This window comes from Abramis brama (assembly GCF_963993115.1).
Source record: "Abramis brama genome assembly, chromosome: 16".
In the NCBI taxonomy this organism is placed as follows: domain Eukaryota; kingdom Metazoa; phylum Chordata; class Actinopteri; order Cypriniformes; family Leuciscidae; genus Abramis; species Abramis brama.
In genome coordinates, this window is record NC_139978.1 from 5,594,748 (window position 1) to 5,615,057 (window position 20,310).

Sequence of the window (20,310 nt, forward strand, 5' to 3'; positions counted from 1 at the left end):
CGGAAAAGGGGGAGAAACCAATGACATTTGAGGTTATTAAAACAGTAAGTCCCGCCCCTCGACTGGCAAAAATAAAAGTGTTCGAGCGAGCAAAATCAGCAGGCAAGAGGAGATCAAGCGCGAGAGCGAGGGCTTGTATTGCGTGCAGAGGAGATGTCATGCGAGGAGATGTCATTTTGTTTGCAAATGAGGTTGTCTAGCGGCTGTGTAATACTTTTTCCTTTTTTCACATCAGTCCTCTAAACAAGGGAACACGCCTCAGCTCACCCCCCGAAGACCAGCCATAGATGACCTGCGTGCATCCATCATATATGGCTCAGGTCAGACACACATCCATACTGTACAAACAGAGACTTACATTTACATGACTGAACCTCAGTGATCAAATACAGAGATCTACTCTATAAACCCAACATCTCCACATTAAAACACTGTGTTTATGTGTTTTTCAGAGGAGGAGTTGTTCTTCGACGCGCCTAGTTCCCCGATAGAGGACCTGCCGTTCTTCGAGGCCTCGTCTGACTCTCTGCAAGGCTCTGCCTCTGATAAACGTCTGGCCATGGTCCTGAAAGACCCCAAGAAGAACATGACCGAGTTCCTCCTGACATTTGAGATCAACAAGGTCTGATTATGTCCTTGTCAACTTAAAGGATTAGTTCACTTCAGAATTACAATTTACTGATAGTTTACTCTCCCCACGTCATCCAAGATGTTCATCTCTTTCTTTCTTCAGTCGAAAGGAAATGAAGGTTTTTGAGGAAAACGTTCCAGGATTTCCAACGTTGTTGAAGGTCCAAATGTGAGTTTCAGTGCAGCTTCAAAGTCTCGACACGATCCAGCCGAGGAATAAGAGTCTTATCTAGACAAACCATCCGCCATTTTATAACAAAAATAAACATATACTTTTTAACCACAAATGCTCGTCTTGCACTAGCTGTGATGCGTCACACATTACGTAATCACGTTGAAAGGTCACGCGTGTTCTGGTTAAAAAATGTAGAGTAGGGCGAAAAACTCCATCTCATTTTCTCCTCCAACTTCAAAATCGCCCGACACTGTTGTTTTGACTTTTTGTTTTGTTTTTGTAAACGGCGTTTGACTTAGTCTTTGCACGTTCTCTTTGTAAACACTAGGTCTGTACCTCCGCCTATGTCACGCGTGACCTTTCAACGTGATTACATAATGTGTGACGCATCACAGCTAGTGCAAGACGAGCATTTGTGGTTAAAAAGTATATAAATGTTTATTTTGTTATAAAATGGCGGATGGTTTGTCTAGATAAGACTCTTATTCCTCGGCTGGGATCGTGTCGAGACTTTGAAGCTGCACTGAAACTCACATTTGGACCTTCAAATCATTGGACCCCATTGAAGTCACTATATGGAGAAAAATCCTGGAACGTTTTCCTCAAAAACCTTCATTTCTTTTCGACTGAAGAAAGAAAGACATGAACATCTTGGATGACGTGGGAGTGAGTAAATTATCAGGACATTTTAATTCTGAAGTGAACCAATCCTTTAAGAAGAGCATCTAATTATCTTTCCTTTCCTTGATGATAACAGATATGAACATTTCAAGGCTCCTCCAATCATTCTTGTCACTCAAGTGACTCTTTTCCCTCGTTTGTTCCTTTGTTCTAGCTTTCCGTTCAGCTGTGTCGTTTGTCAAACAGACAAGAAGTGAGCGTTCTGCATCTGTTCATCGATGGATTAGGGACAGAACTCAATCTTCGCACGTTTGATATGTCGTCATACACTTTCCTGCGTGAGATCTGCCTTGAGTGTTCAGAGTACTTGGGTAAGTGCAATGCGCAAACACTGAAAAAAGTATCCTTTTATTCAGCGTGGGCGCAATAAACAGCGACAGTAGAGACATTTATAATGTTACAAAAGTAGTAACAGTATAAATGCTGTTTTTTTTTTACTTTCTATTCGTCAAAGTATCCTGAAGAAATGCATCACAGATTCCACAAAAAATATTAGGCAACACAACTGTTTTTAATATTGATTTCTGTAAGCAAATCTAAAAGTTATAAGGATTTTGTGTTTGTGTGAAGATTCTGAGGACAAGAAAGTTCACATTATCACCACTCTGGACAATACCGAAGAAGATCTGCTCACTTTGGAGTATGTCAAGGTACATTTGCTTCATCATATTTACATGTCATTTTCCTTTGGTTTCAGGTTCTGTATATGTATAAGAGCTGTTTGTCATCAACATCGCGAAGCATCAATCTCTCTCGGACCGTTTTCTTGGTTGTGGCGGAGTCTCTCAGCTTCTGGGTGTTAAAAGCCATCTTTATGTAGAGGGAATTTTCTAATTTTAGCTTTAATAAGCCAAACATTAACACAAAATTAGACCTAAAAAAAGACTAGTGACTCATGATGCATGACTCATTTTAAAAACAGGCCCACTCTCAGTCAAACTCTGATGACATGAATTTAGACTAATAATGTATAATATCTATTATTTATTAATTGAAGACAATTAGATTTTTTTTCTTCAAATCTTCCTGTAGTCCATGAATTTGACATCTCTTTCCAATGCAATATTTTGAGAATTATAATGACGACATTCAGTACTGTGCAAAAGTCTTGGGTACGTTAGTATTTTCACCCCAAAAAAATGTTTTTAAGCCAGGTATTTATATCTTTTGCTGTAGTGTGTTAGTAGGAAATATAATTTTACATTTCCCAGATGGACTTGATGATGGTGAGATCAGATCATACCGACTGGATTATTACAATTAATGGCAAAAGGAATGTTTTTTGATCATGTAAACTGATATTTCCTACTGACACGCTACAGCAAAAGATATAAATAACTTGCTTAAAACCATTTTTTTTGGGGTGAAAATACTAACGTGCCTAAGACTTTTGCACAGTACTGTATATTGTTATGTGATTGTGTGAGCACAGGCCTATGCATAAGAATATTCCAATAATACCCTGTTCTTTTTTAGGCGGACAAAAATGCACCAGATTTTAAAACGATGTACAAAAATACAGAGCAACTAATCAAGGTAAGCTTGTTCACAAATCAGAGCTCAGAATTACTTTACAGGAAATGCGATAGCCAATCAGATCACAAGGCTTATAAAATTGGATACTAATTTCAAAGTTTATTAAAGGGGTGGTATAATGCCCTTTTCATAAGGTGTAAAATAAGTCTTTGATGTCTCCAGAGTGTGTATGTGAAGTTTTAGCTCAGAATACCCCACAGATATTTTTATATAGCATGTTAAAGTTGTCACTTTTTGAGGGTGAGCAAAAACACATAGTTTTTGTGTCTGTTCCTTTAAATGCAAATGAGCTGCTGCTCCCGGCACAGGGGGCGGAGCTTCAAGAGCTCGTGTGCTTTTACCTCACACACACATGTACTGAAAATTTCAAAAACCTTTAGCCTTTTATGTTCAAACCGAAGTCAGAAAGATGGAGAGAATCGAGAAGAAGTGACAACATTTCACATTTCTGAATGATTAGTAGGTGAATTTATGTAACTTATGTTTAGTTATCTTCTAGTCATTGATTAGCATATTCTGTCTTGATAATCTATAAATCGTGTTCCGGGGGCGGGGTTTATGTAAATTTTAGGGTTCATGATGTCACTAACCCGGGAGGAATGTCGTGTAGTCTCTACCAGCCGTTTGCTGTAGTCCTTAAAAAGCAATTTCTTTTAAAAGCAAATATCTCCCTTTGCTTTGAACTTTGAGCGTTGTAACTTTTCAGATGTTGTTTATGCTCAAACAGCAACATTACACACTAACTAAAGTCAGAAAAGTGAAATCATAATCAACCACCCCTTTAAAACTCTTAATATTTGCACCAGGTGAATTTCTCCTCGCTGGACGTGCACCTGCACACTGAGGCGCTCCTCAACTCCATGAATTTTATAAATAACCTTCTCCCACCCATGAAGAAAGAGGGACAGGAGGAGCAGCCCGTCCTTCCCAAGGAGGAAGAGGAAGAAGAAGAAGAGGAGGCCAAAGTAGAGGATTCTGCTGTTACAAAGAAATCTTGTAAGAAAGTCAGATTTTTTATGGTTCTTTTATATTATCATGATACTATTTTAATCTCATATTTTTGGCTTTTCTGCAGCCTATAAGAAGTCAAAGTTTGAGGATGTGGTGAATTTGCATATCCGAGCAGACCTCAACTGCCTGAAGGTCTTCATAAGAGGAGAGAAAGCCAGGATCTCTGAGATCAGCATAGAGGGTAATACGCATTTCTGTAGGTGCAAATAAATACAATAAAGTTGGGATATGATCCAATACTGCATGTTCTCTTTTTTAACAGGACTAGTTTCTGAAGTTCAGATGAAGAAGTCGTCGGTGGAGATTCTGGCTAACCTGAAGAACATTATAATTCTGGATTGTGACAGAGAGGCACTCTATAAAAAGGTAGAAAATGCTGAACTTTTAAGGATAAATAAATCATAGAATGGGAACTAAATTGGCAAAATGGGGAACTGGAACACATTTTTTTTTAAATATTATGTTAATCAATAATAGTATTACAATAATAATAAACAATAAAATAAGGTTTTTAACCACACATTTTACACTTGACTCACATTTTATTGGTCCAAAATAAAAGTGTTGTTTATTAGATTATTCAATTGTTTATTTCAAATTTTCTGTGTAAAAAAAAGTTAATTAAGAATAATTGTAAAAAATGCTGCCACATTAGTACCATTTTATTTTACACATCATCTTATTGACTGTTTTTAACAGTTTTCATTCATAAGAAGGAAGGAGAGTGTGTGAGTTGAAGTGGATTTAGGCTAATGATGTAATGATGATGACATGTAGGCAGTGTCCATCGCGGATAAGGAGGTGTTTGATTTCCGCATGGTGAACCATGTGGATGCAACGGAGGGGGACGCCTATATGGACATGATCATTGTGGACACCAGTGTCACTTTGACTGTGGGCTGCATTCAGATTATTTTCCTCAACAAGTTTGTGTCCTCGATACTGGTAAGTGTTCATCTCTTACACTACCTCATCCACCATTCTTCCCATACAAAGAAAGTTAGTATAAAAAATAATAATAATACTGATACTGATAATTATTATCTTATTTTATTGTATACATTTTATTTATTTTTAAAATTGTATTTAGCACCTATAACCTATGCATTTAAAAAGAGGAGAGGGCCTAGAACTGAACCTTGGGGGTCGCCCTACTGTGTCTTAAAGGCACAATATGTAGTTTTTCACCACTAGCGCTGTTATATCATTTATATTTGTCTGTTGAAAATAAATGAATGAATCAATTAATTTTAAAACTTATTGTATGATGGAGAAAATGCAGCATTGCATTAAAAATGAAGCTGCATCTGATTATGTTATGTTAGCCGTGCGGAAAATCAAGAAAACAAGTGATTCAAACAAAAAGATTAACATTGTTGAGCTAAATATCAATTATTAGTTTTCTGTCTATAAATGTATCCAAACAGTTGTTCCCTTGTCTAATAAAACATAATATATTAAAGCGTCTTTGGTCAAGGGTAAAGCTGGTACGGCGTCACAATGACACGGTCTATGTTTTGGTTAAAATTGCTTATTTCTCTGGATTTAAACATTCTTAGAAACATCTCGGATAATATTAGTACACAAGCCAACAAAATATATAACACTGTTCTAGTGGTTTTTGGAAGCTTTAATCCAAAAAGCTTACATATTGTGCCTTTAATAGAAACAAATTGCAATTTGGCAAGTAAATCTTGTTTTTCTTTACTTACTCTGTAACTTTAAAAATCACAGCAAGCATGAGAATGATGTAACTTCCTTTTTGAATTTGATTAGCCTCTGTTTGCATTTATTTTTTTATGTCTAATGGTCTCTCCCGCTCTTTATTTTTCCTCTTCAGGCATTTATTAATAATTTCCAGGAGGCTAAAAATGCGTTGGCGGAGGTGACGGCCCAGGCGGCAGAGAAGGCAGCCACGGGGGTGTTGGAGCTGGCAGAGAGAAGTACACGGATCTCCCTGGACGTAGACATCAAAGCTCCAGTTGTCTTCCTCCCACAATCCTCTGTTTCACACAATGTCATTGTGGCAGATCTGGGTTTAGTGACTGTAAAGAACCGCTTTGAAATTGTCTCTTCTCCAACACACACCAAGATCCCCCCTGTCATGGACATCATGGCTGTCGGACTGAGTGATCTTAAAATGTACAGGTTAGGAGAGTATTGCAAATCACTTGTTCTGAATTTTTTCTATTTTGTTCTGACTAATTTGAGTTAATTAATTTGATATAACTGCCCTGAAATTGCTTGATGAATGACTTCTAATATTTTTGTATTTTTTTTTTTCAGGACCACATTCAGTGATGGGCAATTTATAAGTGAGATTCAGTTACTCAAACCGGTCAACATGGACCTGTCAATCAAACGCAATCTCGCTGCCTCCTGGTATCACAGCATTCCTGACATCCAGATCAATGCACACCTCAAACCCATGAGCGTAAGAGCATATAAGTATTTGTGTTTATTTCTGTGTGTGATAATAGGCGTAAGGGATGTTGCAGCTAATATTAATGTGTGTTTCTTGCAGCTGATCTTGAGTCAGGAGGACCTAACTATAGTGCTGAAGACTCTGAGTGAGAATCTGAGTGAGACTTCTGGTGATCCTCCAGCTCCATCCGGCTCTGATAAAGGAGACACCGTTTCTACCAAAGATTCCCAGGGTTCTGGAGGTATAAAAACACACAAACACAGATTGTGAAGCTTTATCGATCGCTACTGCACAGGTTATGTCAAGCACACTTTCTATTTCATTGTCTTTGCATGTTTTCCTGGAATGAATATCCTGCTGTTTAAGCATTAATTAAGGGTCATTTCAAGTATTGCAAATTATGTTATTGCAATTCCAAAAGTCATAAATAAAAATAATTTTAAAGGATTAGGCAAAATAAAAATAAATAACTTTAAAAAAAGTTTTTTGCATGTTTTTGTCAAAATAACAAAGAAACACTGTATAACATTTAATCTTTACCTTAACTCACAACTCACACGCACAGAAAACTGCTTCAGACGGCGTGCCGGCTGCATTTAGTTCTCTTTCACGCTTGAACGAAAAAAAACCCGAGCAAAATTATGCCAAAATTCCCGTTATGTCGAGTATTCTCATAAACACAGTCCTAAATGAGTTAAATAAAGTCTTAAATGAACGCAAAGAGTTGTGAGAAATTGGGATGCGTGTCAGATCTGCGTCATGTCTTAAAGTGACAGCAGCTTAATAAACCTGCTGCTGTCTGTCATTAATGTGAATCAAAGAAAAAGAGAAAATCATTCACTTCTTTTGACTGAAGAACTTTTATAGCTTTAATAAGGATTAATCTATATTTAATTTGTAATTTATGCAGTGAAGACTGTGAAGTGTTTGATAACTTTATTCAATTTCTGTATCCTACCTGTTAGATAAAAACTTTCTTTATGTTGTTTCTACAGTAATTTTTAATAAAAAATGTCATTAATTAAAACTAAAAAAATGTAAAAAAAATCTCACTCTTTTAAATGTATAGATTTGATGTGCTAGTCAAAATAAAGTTCAGAAGTAGTACAAGTAGCATAATTGATATATATATATATATATATATATATATATATATATATATATATATATATATATATGATATGATGATATTGATGTTTATGATATTTATATATTTATTTTATTAAAATAAAATATTATTGTTGTTTTCTCCCATAATTATCACAGAATTGCCCATGTATTTATTAATTCAAACATTTTTTCTTTTTTTAAGTATTGAGATAACATTACAGTACCTTTATTTTGTGGTAGGGAACACAGTTGTGACCGCGGCAGTGGTGGAGGGCCAGAAAACAGGCAAACTAAAGAACACTCTGAAACTGGACTTCAAGTTTGACTCCATGACACTGGTCCTGTACAGCCCGAACAACGAGGTGACGAAATACACTCAACTCACAGTAGATGAAAATTTAATGTTTACATATGAAACTAAGCTTAAATATTTAGCATTCTGGTTCAGTTTATGTAATCTGTTTGTGTATAGATGCAGTTATCAGACTCCCGTGATGAGAGTTTGAAGTTGGCAGAGTTCACGTTGGGCACCATCTCCACCGCTGTGCACATGTTCTCTGACAGCTCCATGAAAGCCTCCCTCAAACTCACAAACTGTCTCCTAGATGACAAGAGACAGAGGGTGAAAATGATCACATCCAGGTAGATCACAGACACTGAAGATGCTCCAGTTTGTGTTTAATGTTGTTTTATATGTACAAATGTAATGTCCTCCTGCCCCATACAATTGACATTAGAGTCATTGCTCATTTTCTGTGACGTAGCTACAACTAATTGATAAAATCAGTAATAATCAAACAATTGAGTTATCGATGATTTGTTTCTGTGCTCTGTGCATGGACAACCTCTATCTTATATCACTAAATTGTAGCATTTATATTTAAAAAAATGTTTGCACAAAACGTTTGCTTACATATACAATTAATAGATTAATTGATGAAATAAACAATTGACTAATCAATGAAAAGTTTCTTTGCTCTGTGCATGCTGAACCTCTTTATCTGAAATCATTAATGTTGAAACATTAATATTTTAAACCTTTTTTGCAGAAAATATACTCTTACCCAATTAATCGATTAACTGAGAAAAAATAAAAATAATTAATCAATTACCCAAAGTTTCTGTGCTCTGTGCATAGAGAACCTCTTTATCAGAAATCACTAATGTTGAAACACTTATATTTTACACCTTTTTTGCACAAAACGTATGCTTACATATCCAATTAATCAACTAATTGAAGAAAGAGTCAATAGATTCATTGATTATGAGAAGTTGTTATTTGCAGCCTTTTGGTAAATAAAGTTGGTCACTGAATGTCTTCTCTCATTTCTTGCTGTTTTAGGATGATGGCGATGCGTCAGGGCAGGGAAGGCAATGTGATGGTAGACGTGAGTTACCGACAAGGCCGGGAATACACCGTCCTGGACACCCTGGTTCAGGACATCTACCTGTGTGCCAGTGTTGAGTTCCTGCTCACAGTAGCTGATGTCTTTCTTAAAGCTATGGCAGACGGCTTCTCTGGTCCTCCTAAGAGCAACAAACAACCCGCCAGTTCCTCTAAAGACCCAGGTTAGTGTTTTGAGGTCCAGGTACCACCTTGTTGAAGTCTAAGTAAGGTTCAATAAACATGTTTTACCTTGCTGTTTGCTGGGTTATTTTCATGTACTAAAACCATAAACATTTTTATTACTTGAAATAAAATGAGCATTAACTGTTGCCAATACAACATTTCTCATTTCATTTAGTTTAAGTTAAAGAACTAAAATTATTAAGAACAAAATTGAAATATAGCTGCAAGCAGCAATTAAGGGGCCTAGGACCAGAGAATGAGGAGATGAAAATCAAGACAGAGAGCATCAAACCAACTGCAAAAAAATTTAACCATGTTCAAAAGTTAAAGGGTTAGTTCACCCAAAAATGAAAATTCTGTCAGTAATTACTCACCCTCATGTTGTTCCAACCGCGTAAGACCTTCGTTCATCTTCGGAACACAAATTAAGATATTTTTGATGAAATCTGAGAGCTGATCACTTGTCCATAGGCTGCTAGGTGACCGAAACTTGCTGGCCCAGAAAAGTTATTAAAGTATAAAAAGTATTCTCGTCGCTTGATATACTTAAGATTAAGCCACTGTAGTCACTTGGACTATATTAACGATCTCTTTAATAACTTTTCTGGGCCAGCAAGTTTCGGTCACCTAGCAGCCTATGGACAAGTGATCCAGCACTCAGATTTCATCAAAAATATCTTAATTTATGTTCCGAAGATGAACGAAGGTCTTACGCGGTTGGAACAACATGAGGGTGAGTAATTACTGACAGAGTTTTCATTTTTGGGTGAACTAACCCTTTAAGACATTTGAACACGGTTTTAAGCAGAATGGTTGAAAGCCCATAAATACAATCACTTGTAATGTGACATAATTGCTTTTTACTTTTGACCAATAGGTGGCTTTGTCACCAATTAATCTGGTGTGGTCATTGTTGGGTGACAATTTTTTTATTTTATTTTTATGGGGGGGGGGATATTTGGTCAAACTGTTCAGAAGTTACAAGCAAAAAATAAATCATATCTCGTGACCACTAGGTGGCACTGTGCTGAAACTGTACAGGTAGTCTCAGGTCATGGTTGTCACCATAGATATCATATATAAACGCTAGATGTCTTATGGCGCAGTCACTTCCGGCATCACCGTTCGGCCATCTTGTCACAGTGAAGCTGTGAATTAAGGTGAGTGATCAGCATGCACACAAATCCTCTTATCTTGCTGAAATCTTGACGGATTTACAAACGGTTTGGTTTCTTACAAATGTTATTAACGTGGCTATAATTCCGAATGCTTGAACATGTATGTTATAATTATTCATATGTATGCAGTGTATGTATGCAGTGTCATAACTACATATCTGACGTTTATAACAAACCAAACCGTTTGAAAATCGGTAGAAAATTGAGCAAGTTATGGTTATTTAAAAGTACATGCACCATGTTACGAGTGAGCAAGCACACTGTGGCAAGATGGCCGCCACGTGCGGACGTCGACCTCCATTGGCCAGCAGCGCGCATGAGACATCTAGCGTTTATATATGATATCTATGGTTGTCACAACACGCACCAAGTTTGGTCAGAATACGCTAAAGCGTTGCAAAGATATAGCCTTACGTCCATGTTGTTGTTTTGACAATTTGTTCTCGCGTTAAATGAGAATGGTTTGACTAATTGACTTGAATTCCATGTTTTTTTTGTCAGCAAGGTCTGAGGATGATCTGATTTATTTTTCATGAAAATCAAAGCAACAGTCAAGTAGGAATTCGAAAAAGTTGTTTTTTAAAGAAAATCAAAATGGCGGACAGGAAGTTCAGTCAACTGTGGCAAAATTGATATCTAGGTTCTCGGCATGACCCAATGAATCTATTAAGACCAGTTTAATTTAAATAGGCAAAATTAATCAAAAGCTATTCGAATATTTTTTATTTTTTTTTTTTTCATTATAATTCTTGACCACAAAGTGACGCTGGCTCAACTTTTTGAGTAACTTCAGGGCAAAATATAGCGTTTTATGACAAAATTCAAAATGGCGGATATGGGAACATTGGTTATCATTATGGCGAAAACATTTTCATGACGGAAATGGCGTCATATGCAATCGATTTGTCTTGAGCCGAGGAATCAGAGGAAAGAATTTAGTTTCTAGCCCTTGCAGTATAAAAGTTATTAGCATAGTGCAAATTTAGACAGTTGGTGGCGCTAGAGGGATTGAGTTAGAGTCTCCAGAATTGCTTTGGTTAAAGTTCTGTCTCTCTATCAGTGTGCCAAACTTCACAACTTTTTACCATACGGTTCTATGGGCTTCCATAGACTCAAGAGTGGAAGAAGAACACTAACGGATACAATAGGTGCTGACACTAAAATAACACTGGCTCTTTGCTTTGTGTCTTTCTTTTGCTAGCGGTTCCTGCTCCACCAGTGGTTGCCAAAACTGAGATTAATGTTGTGGTGAGGAATCCTGAGATCGTTTTTGTGGCCGACCTCACGCGTGCTGAAGCTCCGGCTCTGGTAATGACGACGCAGTGTGAGCTGGTGATGAAGAGCGAGCCCAGCGGTCAGTCAATGACGGCCGCCGTTTCAGATCTGAAGGTGGTGGCGTGTCCGTTTGTGCGAGAGAAGCGCGAGAACAACGTGACGACGGTGCTCCAACCGTGTCAGGTGTTCTTCCAGAGCAACCAATCGCCTTCTCAGCCTCAGTCCATCGAGCTGTCCATCAGCTCCCTTACACTCAAGGTGATTTAGCTTTACATGATGATCAGCTCCCATTTAGAAATCCTTAATAACTTAAAGCTACCGTTGCAGAACGGCCTGTTTAATTCTGAGGGTCAGTTAGACGGTGTGAAACCGTGTCCTTAAAACAGTTTTATCAAATTTAAGGTCATAAAAACTCTTAAATATCTTGAATTGTATAGCAAAAGTCTTAATTTTCATTTTAGAGGTTTAAATTTTGGGCCGGAAGGGCAGTAACCATGATATGGCTTAAAATGATAATCAAACCATTAGACAATATTTCATTTAATTTAATTTTATTTCAGTTCAGTTCATTTCATTTCATTATTTATTTATAAAGCACATTTAAAAACAACCCATGGTTGACCAAAGTGCTGAACAGGACAATATAATCAAAAACAAAAGTTGCAATCGATACAATTACAGACAAGAAATTAAATAATACATTAAATATATTACGATTCAAAATTGAATAATACATTAAAGATCCACATTAAGAAAATGTATTTTAAGCTTTGATTTAAAAGTATAATATTAAACTTCAAAATGTGAGTGATGCAAGTTTCATTGTAAAAACATTCTATAGACTCACGGTTTCAGTGCAGTTACAATAAATACCGCACGTTTATGCCAATATATCTATTGTTGATGAACTATGATAATAATGTACATTTTTTTCCCTAATTTCAATAATTTAGGAGCACATAAAAAACATTGGAGCACAATGAGAATTTATCAAATTATCTGTTTTTCCTTAAAATAATTTAGCTTGCAAATGTCTTATTTTAATACAAACACTAGGTTTTTAAATATTTCTTCCTCAAACTGTATTTATTTAATAATTATGGAATTATGTTTATTCTAAACATTAAATTTAATGCCAGCTAAATTTATTTTGCAAACGAAATCCCAATAGTAACCAGAAAATATTTTTTGTAATGCATAATGCGGGACTTTAAATTATAAACAAGCCCAAAATACACTGGGACTCTTATTTTGAAATGTCTTTATTACTTCTGGCTGCTCATTTAAAAATATAAGGGTGATAAAATATCCACTCTTACAACCATCTAAATCATATTACAATATAAACACCATAAATTAACATCGTCATAACAGAACAAAACATTGAAAAACAAACATACGTTTGCAGTTTTTGTTGTAAGAACATTATTGTCAGACTATTGAAATGAAAGTGAACCTTTTAGTTCCCTGTCTGATACTGGAACCAATTTCTACTGTCTTCCTGTTCCCAAAGGTGTCTCCCATCATCATAAACACGGTCATCACCATTCAGTCAGCGCTGAGCCCTGCAGCCGAGACCCCCGAGGAGATGGAGAGCCCCGTGCCTCAGGACCTGTGGGAACGTCGAACCCTGCGAGACCTGAAGCTCTGGTTCCTGGAGGAAGGAGGAGAAGAGGTCACTCACGCCGTCGTTCCTCTCGTTCCTCACGGAGAGTCTCTGAAGATGAACATCAACTCCATCTGCCTGACGCTGGAGGCCGGCGTGGGCCATCGCACCGTGCCCATGCTCCTGGCCAAAGCCTCGTTCCATGGAGACGTGAAGAACTGGAGTACTCTCATCAACCTGCACTCTCATCTGGACTTGGAGGTCAGAGGGTGTTGTAGTTAGGGTTGGGCGGTATTACGGTAATATCGTATACCGCGGGGTCTTAAAATAGCAACGGTATCAGTTTCGATACCGTCATTACCGGCACTTATATATAATATATAAATATAATTTATTTAATGCTTATGTGTTGTTGTCATCAAGTGACAGTGTGGAGAAAGAGAAGGGAGAGGCGGTAAATACTGACGAGGCAATTTGTAAATTGTGCAATAAAAAGGTGACCGCGAGAGATGGAAACACCTCTAACCTAATGTCGCATCTCTGAAACAACCAGCCACTCACTGCTGCGAGGATGCATTTTGCCCCGAGTTCATTAAATAAGCGCATTAGTTCATATTTGTTAAAATATTATAATGTTATTTTTTCATCTATGTTGATGATGAAAAGTGAACAGCACGAGTAGGGATGCATCGGGAGTCAGACATTTTGACCACTTAATTAAGTTTCATTTTGTAAAAGGCCTTTCTTTAAAGTGAATTTCGTTTTGTATAAATTGTATCTTAATTTGAATAAATTTGTCATCAACCAATTGCCTGGATTTAATAAATAAGAATCAAATATATAGCAGACAATATAATCATGACATGTCATATGCCGCGGTCACTTGCATTGAAATCTCATCATAAATTATCCGAAGCTCAGTGTATGCCTCACAGACATGACAGATAGGCCTATATCTAAATAAAGCTTCATTAAACGAAACAATTCAAAACGAAAAGAAATAGGCCACTCGCTGATTATTTAATCCATGATGTGCATTTCTCTCTATCGTTCACTATGGAGATGGCGATCGTCAATTTCTTTAAACGAAACAATTCAAAACGAAAATAAATATAGTAGGCAGCATCTCTGATTAATCCATGATGTGCATTTCTCTCTATAGGTGCGTTCACTATGGAGATGCCGATCGTCAATTTCTTTAAACGAAACAATTCAAAACGAAAAGAAAAAGGGCTAGCCTATACCTTCTGATTATGTAATCCATGATTTGCATTTCTCTCTATATATGCGCGTTCACTAGGAGATGGCGATCGTCAACTTAGCAGACGTTGACAGAAAAGTTGTATTAATAAAAATCAATGGACGCGTGTCACCGGATTTACAAATGCACTTCTCGCTTGTTGCACGCACACATTTCAAAATAATGAGATATTATGTTGAAAAAAATTATTAATAATAATAAATCTTTAATAATATTTGATTGAATGTTGAATGTTGTGCTTAATTTAATAAAATTAATACTTTAATTGTGATAATTAAAATAATTAAATATATATTAAGTGTCCCATTTTTGCTCATTTATTAATAGTATTTATATCTAGCACCCTCTCAGCACCTGCGTTAAAAAATTATTTGGCCCCGCCATATTATAACGGCCCACATATTAAAAATAGTCATGTCTAAATCGGGCTTGGGCTCATAATTACATTTAATGCCCTCAGCCGGGCTCGGACACAACGTGCACAGGTTGGGCTTGATTTTTTTTTTTTTTTTGGCCCGATCTGGTATTCAGTTTCTGAATGGTGTAGGCACAAGCCAACAGTTTGGTGACGCTGTCTGAGCCTTATGTCATAATTTTTAATTAGTCACGGTAATACCGTATACCCCGGTAAAATAGGAAGGAGGTTTGATGGTATCAAAATTTGGATACCGCCCAAGCCTAGTTGTAGTACAGTATAGGGCTGCGCGATTAATCGGAAATACAGGAGAAATCGCGATATGGCTTATGATCTGCTGGTGTTTTCAGCATTTCAAAGTGGCTCGTTTGTCAGTATATGCTGCTTCTCATATGAGTTTGGGTCACTTATTACGTTCATTTGGGAACGCAAACAAATTTATGCATTTGGCAGATGCTTATTCATAGATGCTAATAGGAATGGCATGAGTACTTGAGTACTTTCAGCTAGGGCTGCACGATTAATCGAAATAGCGAGTACTCTCATTAACCTGCACTGTCATCTGGACTTGGAGGTTGGAGGATGTTGTAGTACTATAGGGGCTTTCGCACCGGGTAGTTCTAGGAACGAGCCACCAGGGTGTTTCCCAGAGAACTAATGGTTCCCTAAGGAACGTTTTCCTGGTTGCGTTCGCACCGCCAGTAGGAACTCTGAAGTGACGTAAGACGCGCTTGTTGTGACTTTTATTTTGACGGCGCTGAGAACGCCAGAGCCTGAGCTCACAGTCGCATTCTCCGTGTTCATTAGTTTTATTTAACAGTCCTGTCTTATACGTTATTAGATAAAACTGTTATACATAGAAAGTAGACAGTAATGTAAAGTTATTAGCGTATGTTGTGTGGTTGATATCCAGTGTTGCTGAGCAGAAATACATAATCATGTTTGTCTTGGTCTCCTCAAAGTTACGTTGGATTTTCTCCTCAGCGTAAAGGTTAAGCGAAAATAAAACCGAAATCGCGATATGGCTTATGATCTGCCGGTGGTTTCAGCTTTTCAGTGGCTCATTTGTCAGTAAATGCTGCTTCTCATATAAAGTTTGGGTCACTTATGGAACCACTTGTAATGAGAAGCGATTACCAACAAAAGAGACACTTCAAGGGCTTCAGGCAGTTTTTTTGTCCAAGTTTTTTATGGTTTAACATTTGAAATGAAGAAATTAAGTATTATATTAATATTAATATTAGTATAATAATTTTACACTTGTACTGTAAAATAATATAAAATAAAATATAGTATTATTTTTCTTAAATACTCATTTTTATTACATTAATATTACAATAGTATTATTTCCTGTTTTTGTTTTTGTTTTTTCATTTTTTTTGAAGATTTTAGTGTCCTATAACAGGTTGTTTGTTTCCTGTAGGTGAATTATTATAATGAGATGATGGGTTTGTGGGAACCGCTGTTGGAGCCGCTGGACGATGAGGAAAAAGATGGCTTTAGACCATGGACTCTTTTATTGAAGGTTACTTTTCATTTCAGGCCTAATCTGTTATTAAAATAACTTTTCATGAGTTCATATGATTAATAATCTTATCTCTACAGATGAAGAAGAAACCAGTAACATATTCTGGGGTATCTGATGAGGTGGACAGCGGTGTGCCTGATTATAAAACGGTCATCAGCTTCACGAGTAAAGACCAGCTTAACATCACCCTTACCAAGTGTGGCCTTCACATGCTCAGCAATCTAGGAACGGTACGAGATCGGGATGATTCCAGTGTGTTAAAGGATTAGTTCACTTCAGAATTCAAATTTCCTGATAGTTTACTCTCCCCCACGTCATATAAGATGTTCTTGTCTTTCTTTCTTTAGTCGAAAAGAAATTAAGATTTTTGAGGAAAACGTTCCAGGATTTTTCTCAATATACTGGACTTCAATGGGGTCCAACGGATTGAATGTTTAAACTGCATTTTCAGTGCAGCTTCAAAGTCTCGACACGATCCAGCCGAGGAATAAGAGTCTTATATAGACAAACCATCAGCCATTTTATAACAAAATAAACATTTATATACTTTTTAACCACTTTGAAGCTGCACTGAAACTCACATTTGGACCTTCAGCCCATTGGACCCCATTGAAGTCACTATATGGAGAAAAATCCTGGAACGTTTTCCTCAAAAACCTTCATTTCTTTTCAACTGAAGAAAGAAAGACATGAACATCTTGGATGGCGTGGGGGAGAGTAAATTATCAGGAAATTTGAATTCTGAAGTGAACTACAGTACTCCTTTAAGATGGTTGAAGAGAGACGTCTTTCTGTTAGAGATAAAATGCATGGATACATCATACAGATGAGTGGTTTCTTCTGTTTGGTTTTCCAGGCATTTGCAGAGGCTGCTAAACAGACCGCTGAGTGCTTTCAGAAGGACCAGGCTCCGTTTGTGGTGAAGAATCACTTGGGTTTGGCGGTGTCGGTGCTGCACAGTGAAGTGTTTCGACCCATCGGTAAAGAGTCTAAGAACCGTGTGGTAGAGCTCCAGGATGGAGAGAGCCTGAATATGCACTACACACTCAGCGCTGAGTCCAGTGACCAGTTCTCAGCCATGACCAGCCTCAGCGCCAAAAACTACATCCAGCCCAGTAAGACTGCGTCACGACCTGTGACCTTTCAGAACATACAGTATATCACAAAATCACTAGCACACAAATAAAGGTTCCAAAAGGGTTATTTCACAGCAATGCTATAGAAGAACCAGTTTGGGTTCCACTAAGAACCTTTCAGTCAACAGTTCTAAAAATTAATCTAATTCTTTTCTTAGTGTAAAGAACATTTAAATAATTTTAAAGGATCTTTTGTGCAGTGGAAAGGTTCCATGGATGTTAAAGGTTCTAATAGAACCATTGATGCCAGTTTTTTTTTAAATAATATAAAGGCATCCATTGTCAAATAACTTTTTTTAAAGGTAAATTAAACAAATAAATAATTAAAACCACATTAATCTCTGTTGAAATTTCTGTTCATCTGAATTTGAAAATATTCCAAATTATAATTTGTCAAATAAATAATTAAGTGATAGTTAAAAAAAAAAAAAAATTAAATATGTAATGAACATCTTAAAGTCCCCCTGTAGTCAATCATTTTATCCCTTAAAACTTATGTTTGGTTACCAAAATTACATATTTAAGCGTTTTTTCCTTGGAAAAAATTCCTTCATGCCTTAAAATAGCTTGCATGTAACTCGACACCCTTGCCTCATTTATTATACGCTGTTCTATGAATATGCAAATGAGCCCCGCCTCCACTCACTCACTCAGCTCAGAGATCCACTGGTTGACGATCACACGTTGATCTGATTGGTTACAAGGTAGTTTGTGACGTCAGAAACACCAGCGATTTCAAAGCGTGTTTTTGAGACTGTCTTTGGTTCACTGCAGTTTTAAGGAGAAAATACTCAGCAATGGTGTCGACTTATGAGTTTACACATGGTTTGTCTTAAAGCGTATTAAAAACACCACATAGACATATTAACAACATTAAAAGCTTGGTTTTCTCCACAGGGGGATTGTTGCGTTCTGCAAAATTTCTAGAAAAAAAAAAAAAAAAAATTCTTTTTCTTTTTCCTCTTCTCCAGCTCCGGTTGGCCACACTACCGCAAGCGTGATCCCACTGATCAAAACGGGACGGGACATGTACAGTGTCATGCACAGTGACTCAGGTGTCACTCGCTTCTTCGTCTGTCAGATTTACACTGTCGAGGGGAGCAAATATGTCAAGATCCGCTCTCCTTTCCAGGTGGATGTTATTTAAAAAACACACATATCAGTCACACACAAAATGTAGACACCCAGGGCTTGACATTAACACCCACGAACCCGCCAAATGCGCGTGTATTTCAGCAGTGGCGTGTAACAGTCACTCCTACTAGACACTTTGGCGGGTTGAATTTAATAAATAATTTTTTTTAGTTGTAGTCTTTTTAAAAGGCATCTGAAATAATAAACTAAGCACAGTGTAGTATTTTTCAGATTTTTTACTGAAATATCTGAAACGCTTCCAATACTCATTTCCCGCCAAAACTGAGTCCCGTCAAACCCGCCTCTCCTCATTCAGTTGTTTCATTTGCTCCAGATCTGTGAGTCAGGTCTTAAAGTGACAGCAGCCTATTATTCCTGCCGCCAAATTATGAGATAATATTAAAAATATTTATATGGCTGTTTTTCCCCATTGTGAAAATGCTGGAAAATAATGCTGAGTGGCTAATAACTTTGGAAAGCCACTGGCCGCAGTGGCTGGTGAGCAAAAATGTTTATGTCAAGCCCTGCAGACTATCATGTGCTTACTCAATACAATATGATCACGACTTTATAGTTTCAATAACTTGTACTCACTCCTTCACCCTCAGACACTCTCAGAATAAGCCCCACCCACTCATTAACATATGATTTGCATACATGTTGACTGAAAATGAAAACGAAAACTGTGAAATAAAAGAGGAAATAAAATGAAAACTTAACTTTACACTTTAATTTTTAATTGTGTCGCTATTATTGCGTGAGCATTAATGAAAAAGCTTTGCAAAAACTGTATTTGCACTTTTTCATGTTTGCCTTTTCAGTTTAATATTGGCAGTCTTGCCTCGAGATTGTAGTGGAAATTAAACGTCAAATTACCAATTGCATTTTATTGTTCAATTTGACATGATGCATGCATTGCCACTGAAAATTTTAATAAAATCATTTCATTTCATTCAAAATTTTGTCACATATTTTGCGTATAGTTTTCTTTAATGTAATGGTTAATCTGGTTTTAGTTTTCATTTTTATCATTTAATTGATTTATTTAAAATTGGCAGAAAATGCCTTCCATAGTATTGTTCATGATGTCATTGCTTTTTCTTGCTTTTTCTAGATTATCAATCACTTTTCGGTGCCGATCCGTGTTTTTGAAGGATCTGAGTGTCTGGGCATCTCTCTGCCGACAGAAGAGTTCTGTGTGCCGCTCGGCTCTTACAGGTCAGTGTCAGATAGGACTCTTTAAAGCAGGGGTTTTCAGACTGTGGGTCGCAGAGTAGCAAATGTTGAGCCACGTAAAGTCACGTCGCTGCAGCTAAATGTCTTTTTTTAAAGGGGTGGTTGAATATGATTTCACTTTTCTAACTTTAGTTAGTGTGTAGTGTTGCTGTTTGAGAATAAACAACATCTGCAAAGTTACGACGCTCAAAGTTCAAAGCAAAGGGAGATATTTGCTTTTTAAGAAATTGCTTTTTAAGGACTACAACAAACGGTTGGTAGGGACATCACTAACCCTAAAATTTACATAAACCCCGCCCCAGGAACACGATTTATAGATTATCAAGACAGAATAAGCTAATCAATGACTAGAAGATAACTGCACATAAGCTACATAAATTCATCAACTAATCATTCAGAAATG

The 20,310-nt window shown here is 36.9% G+C and overlaps 1 protein-coding gene across 4 annotated transcripts in view; it reads left to right on the plus strand.

The window, feature by feature from the left end:
- The window catches only part of vps13a (vacuolar protein sorting 13 homolog A), an 82,832-nt gene that overhangs the window by 23,307 nt on the left and 39,215 nt on the right, over nt 1-20,310 (plus strand). For all 4 annotated transcript variants that reach the window (XM_084138333.1, XM_084138334.1, XM_084138336.1 and 1 more), the window contains 22 exons: nt 236-320; nt 453-622; nt 1,641-1,797; nt 2,057-2,136; nt 2,963-3,022; nt 3,829-4,018; nt 4,098-4,214; nt 4,296-4,399; nt 4,811-4,978; nt 5,874-6,181; nt 6,320-6,467; nt 6,558-6,699; nt 7,809-7,930; nt 8,041-8,210; nt 8,911-9,137; nt 11,518-11,849; nt 13,105-13,458; nt 16,297-16,398; nt 16,479-16,631; nt 17,258-17,516; nt 18,509-18,669; nt 19,786-19,889. In XM_084138333.1, coding sequence (XP_083994459.1) covers nt 236-320; nt 453-622; nt 1,641-1,797; nt 2,057-2,136; nt 2,963-3,022; nt 3,829-4,018; nt 4,098-4,214; nt 4,296-4,399; nt 4,811-4,978; nt 5,874-6,181; nt 6,320-6,467; nt 6,558-6,699; nt 7,809-7,930; nt 8,041-8,210; nt 8,911-9,137; nt 11,518-11,849; nt 13,105-13,458; nt 16,297-16,398; nt 16,479-16,631; nt 17,258-17,516; nt 18,509-18,669; nt 19,786-19,889 — 3,713 coding nt within the window. The remainder of the gene's footprint in view (nt 1-235; nt 321-452; nt 623-1,640; nt 1,798-2,056; nt 2,137-2,962; nt 3,023-3,828; nt 4,019-4,097; nt 4,215-4,295; nt 4,400-4,810; nt 4,979-5,873; nt 6,182-6,319; nt 6,468-6,557; nt 6,700-7,808; nt 7,931-8,040; nt 8,211-8,910; nt 9,138-11,517; nt 11,850-13,104; nt 13,459-16,296; nt 16,399-16,478; nt 16,632-17,257; nt 17,517-18,508; nt 18,670-19,785; nt 19,890-20,310) is intronic.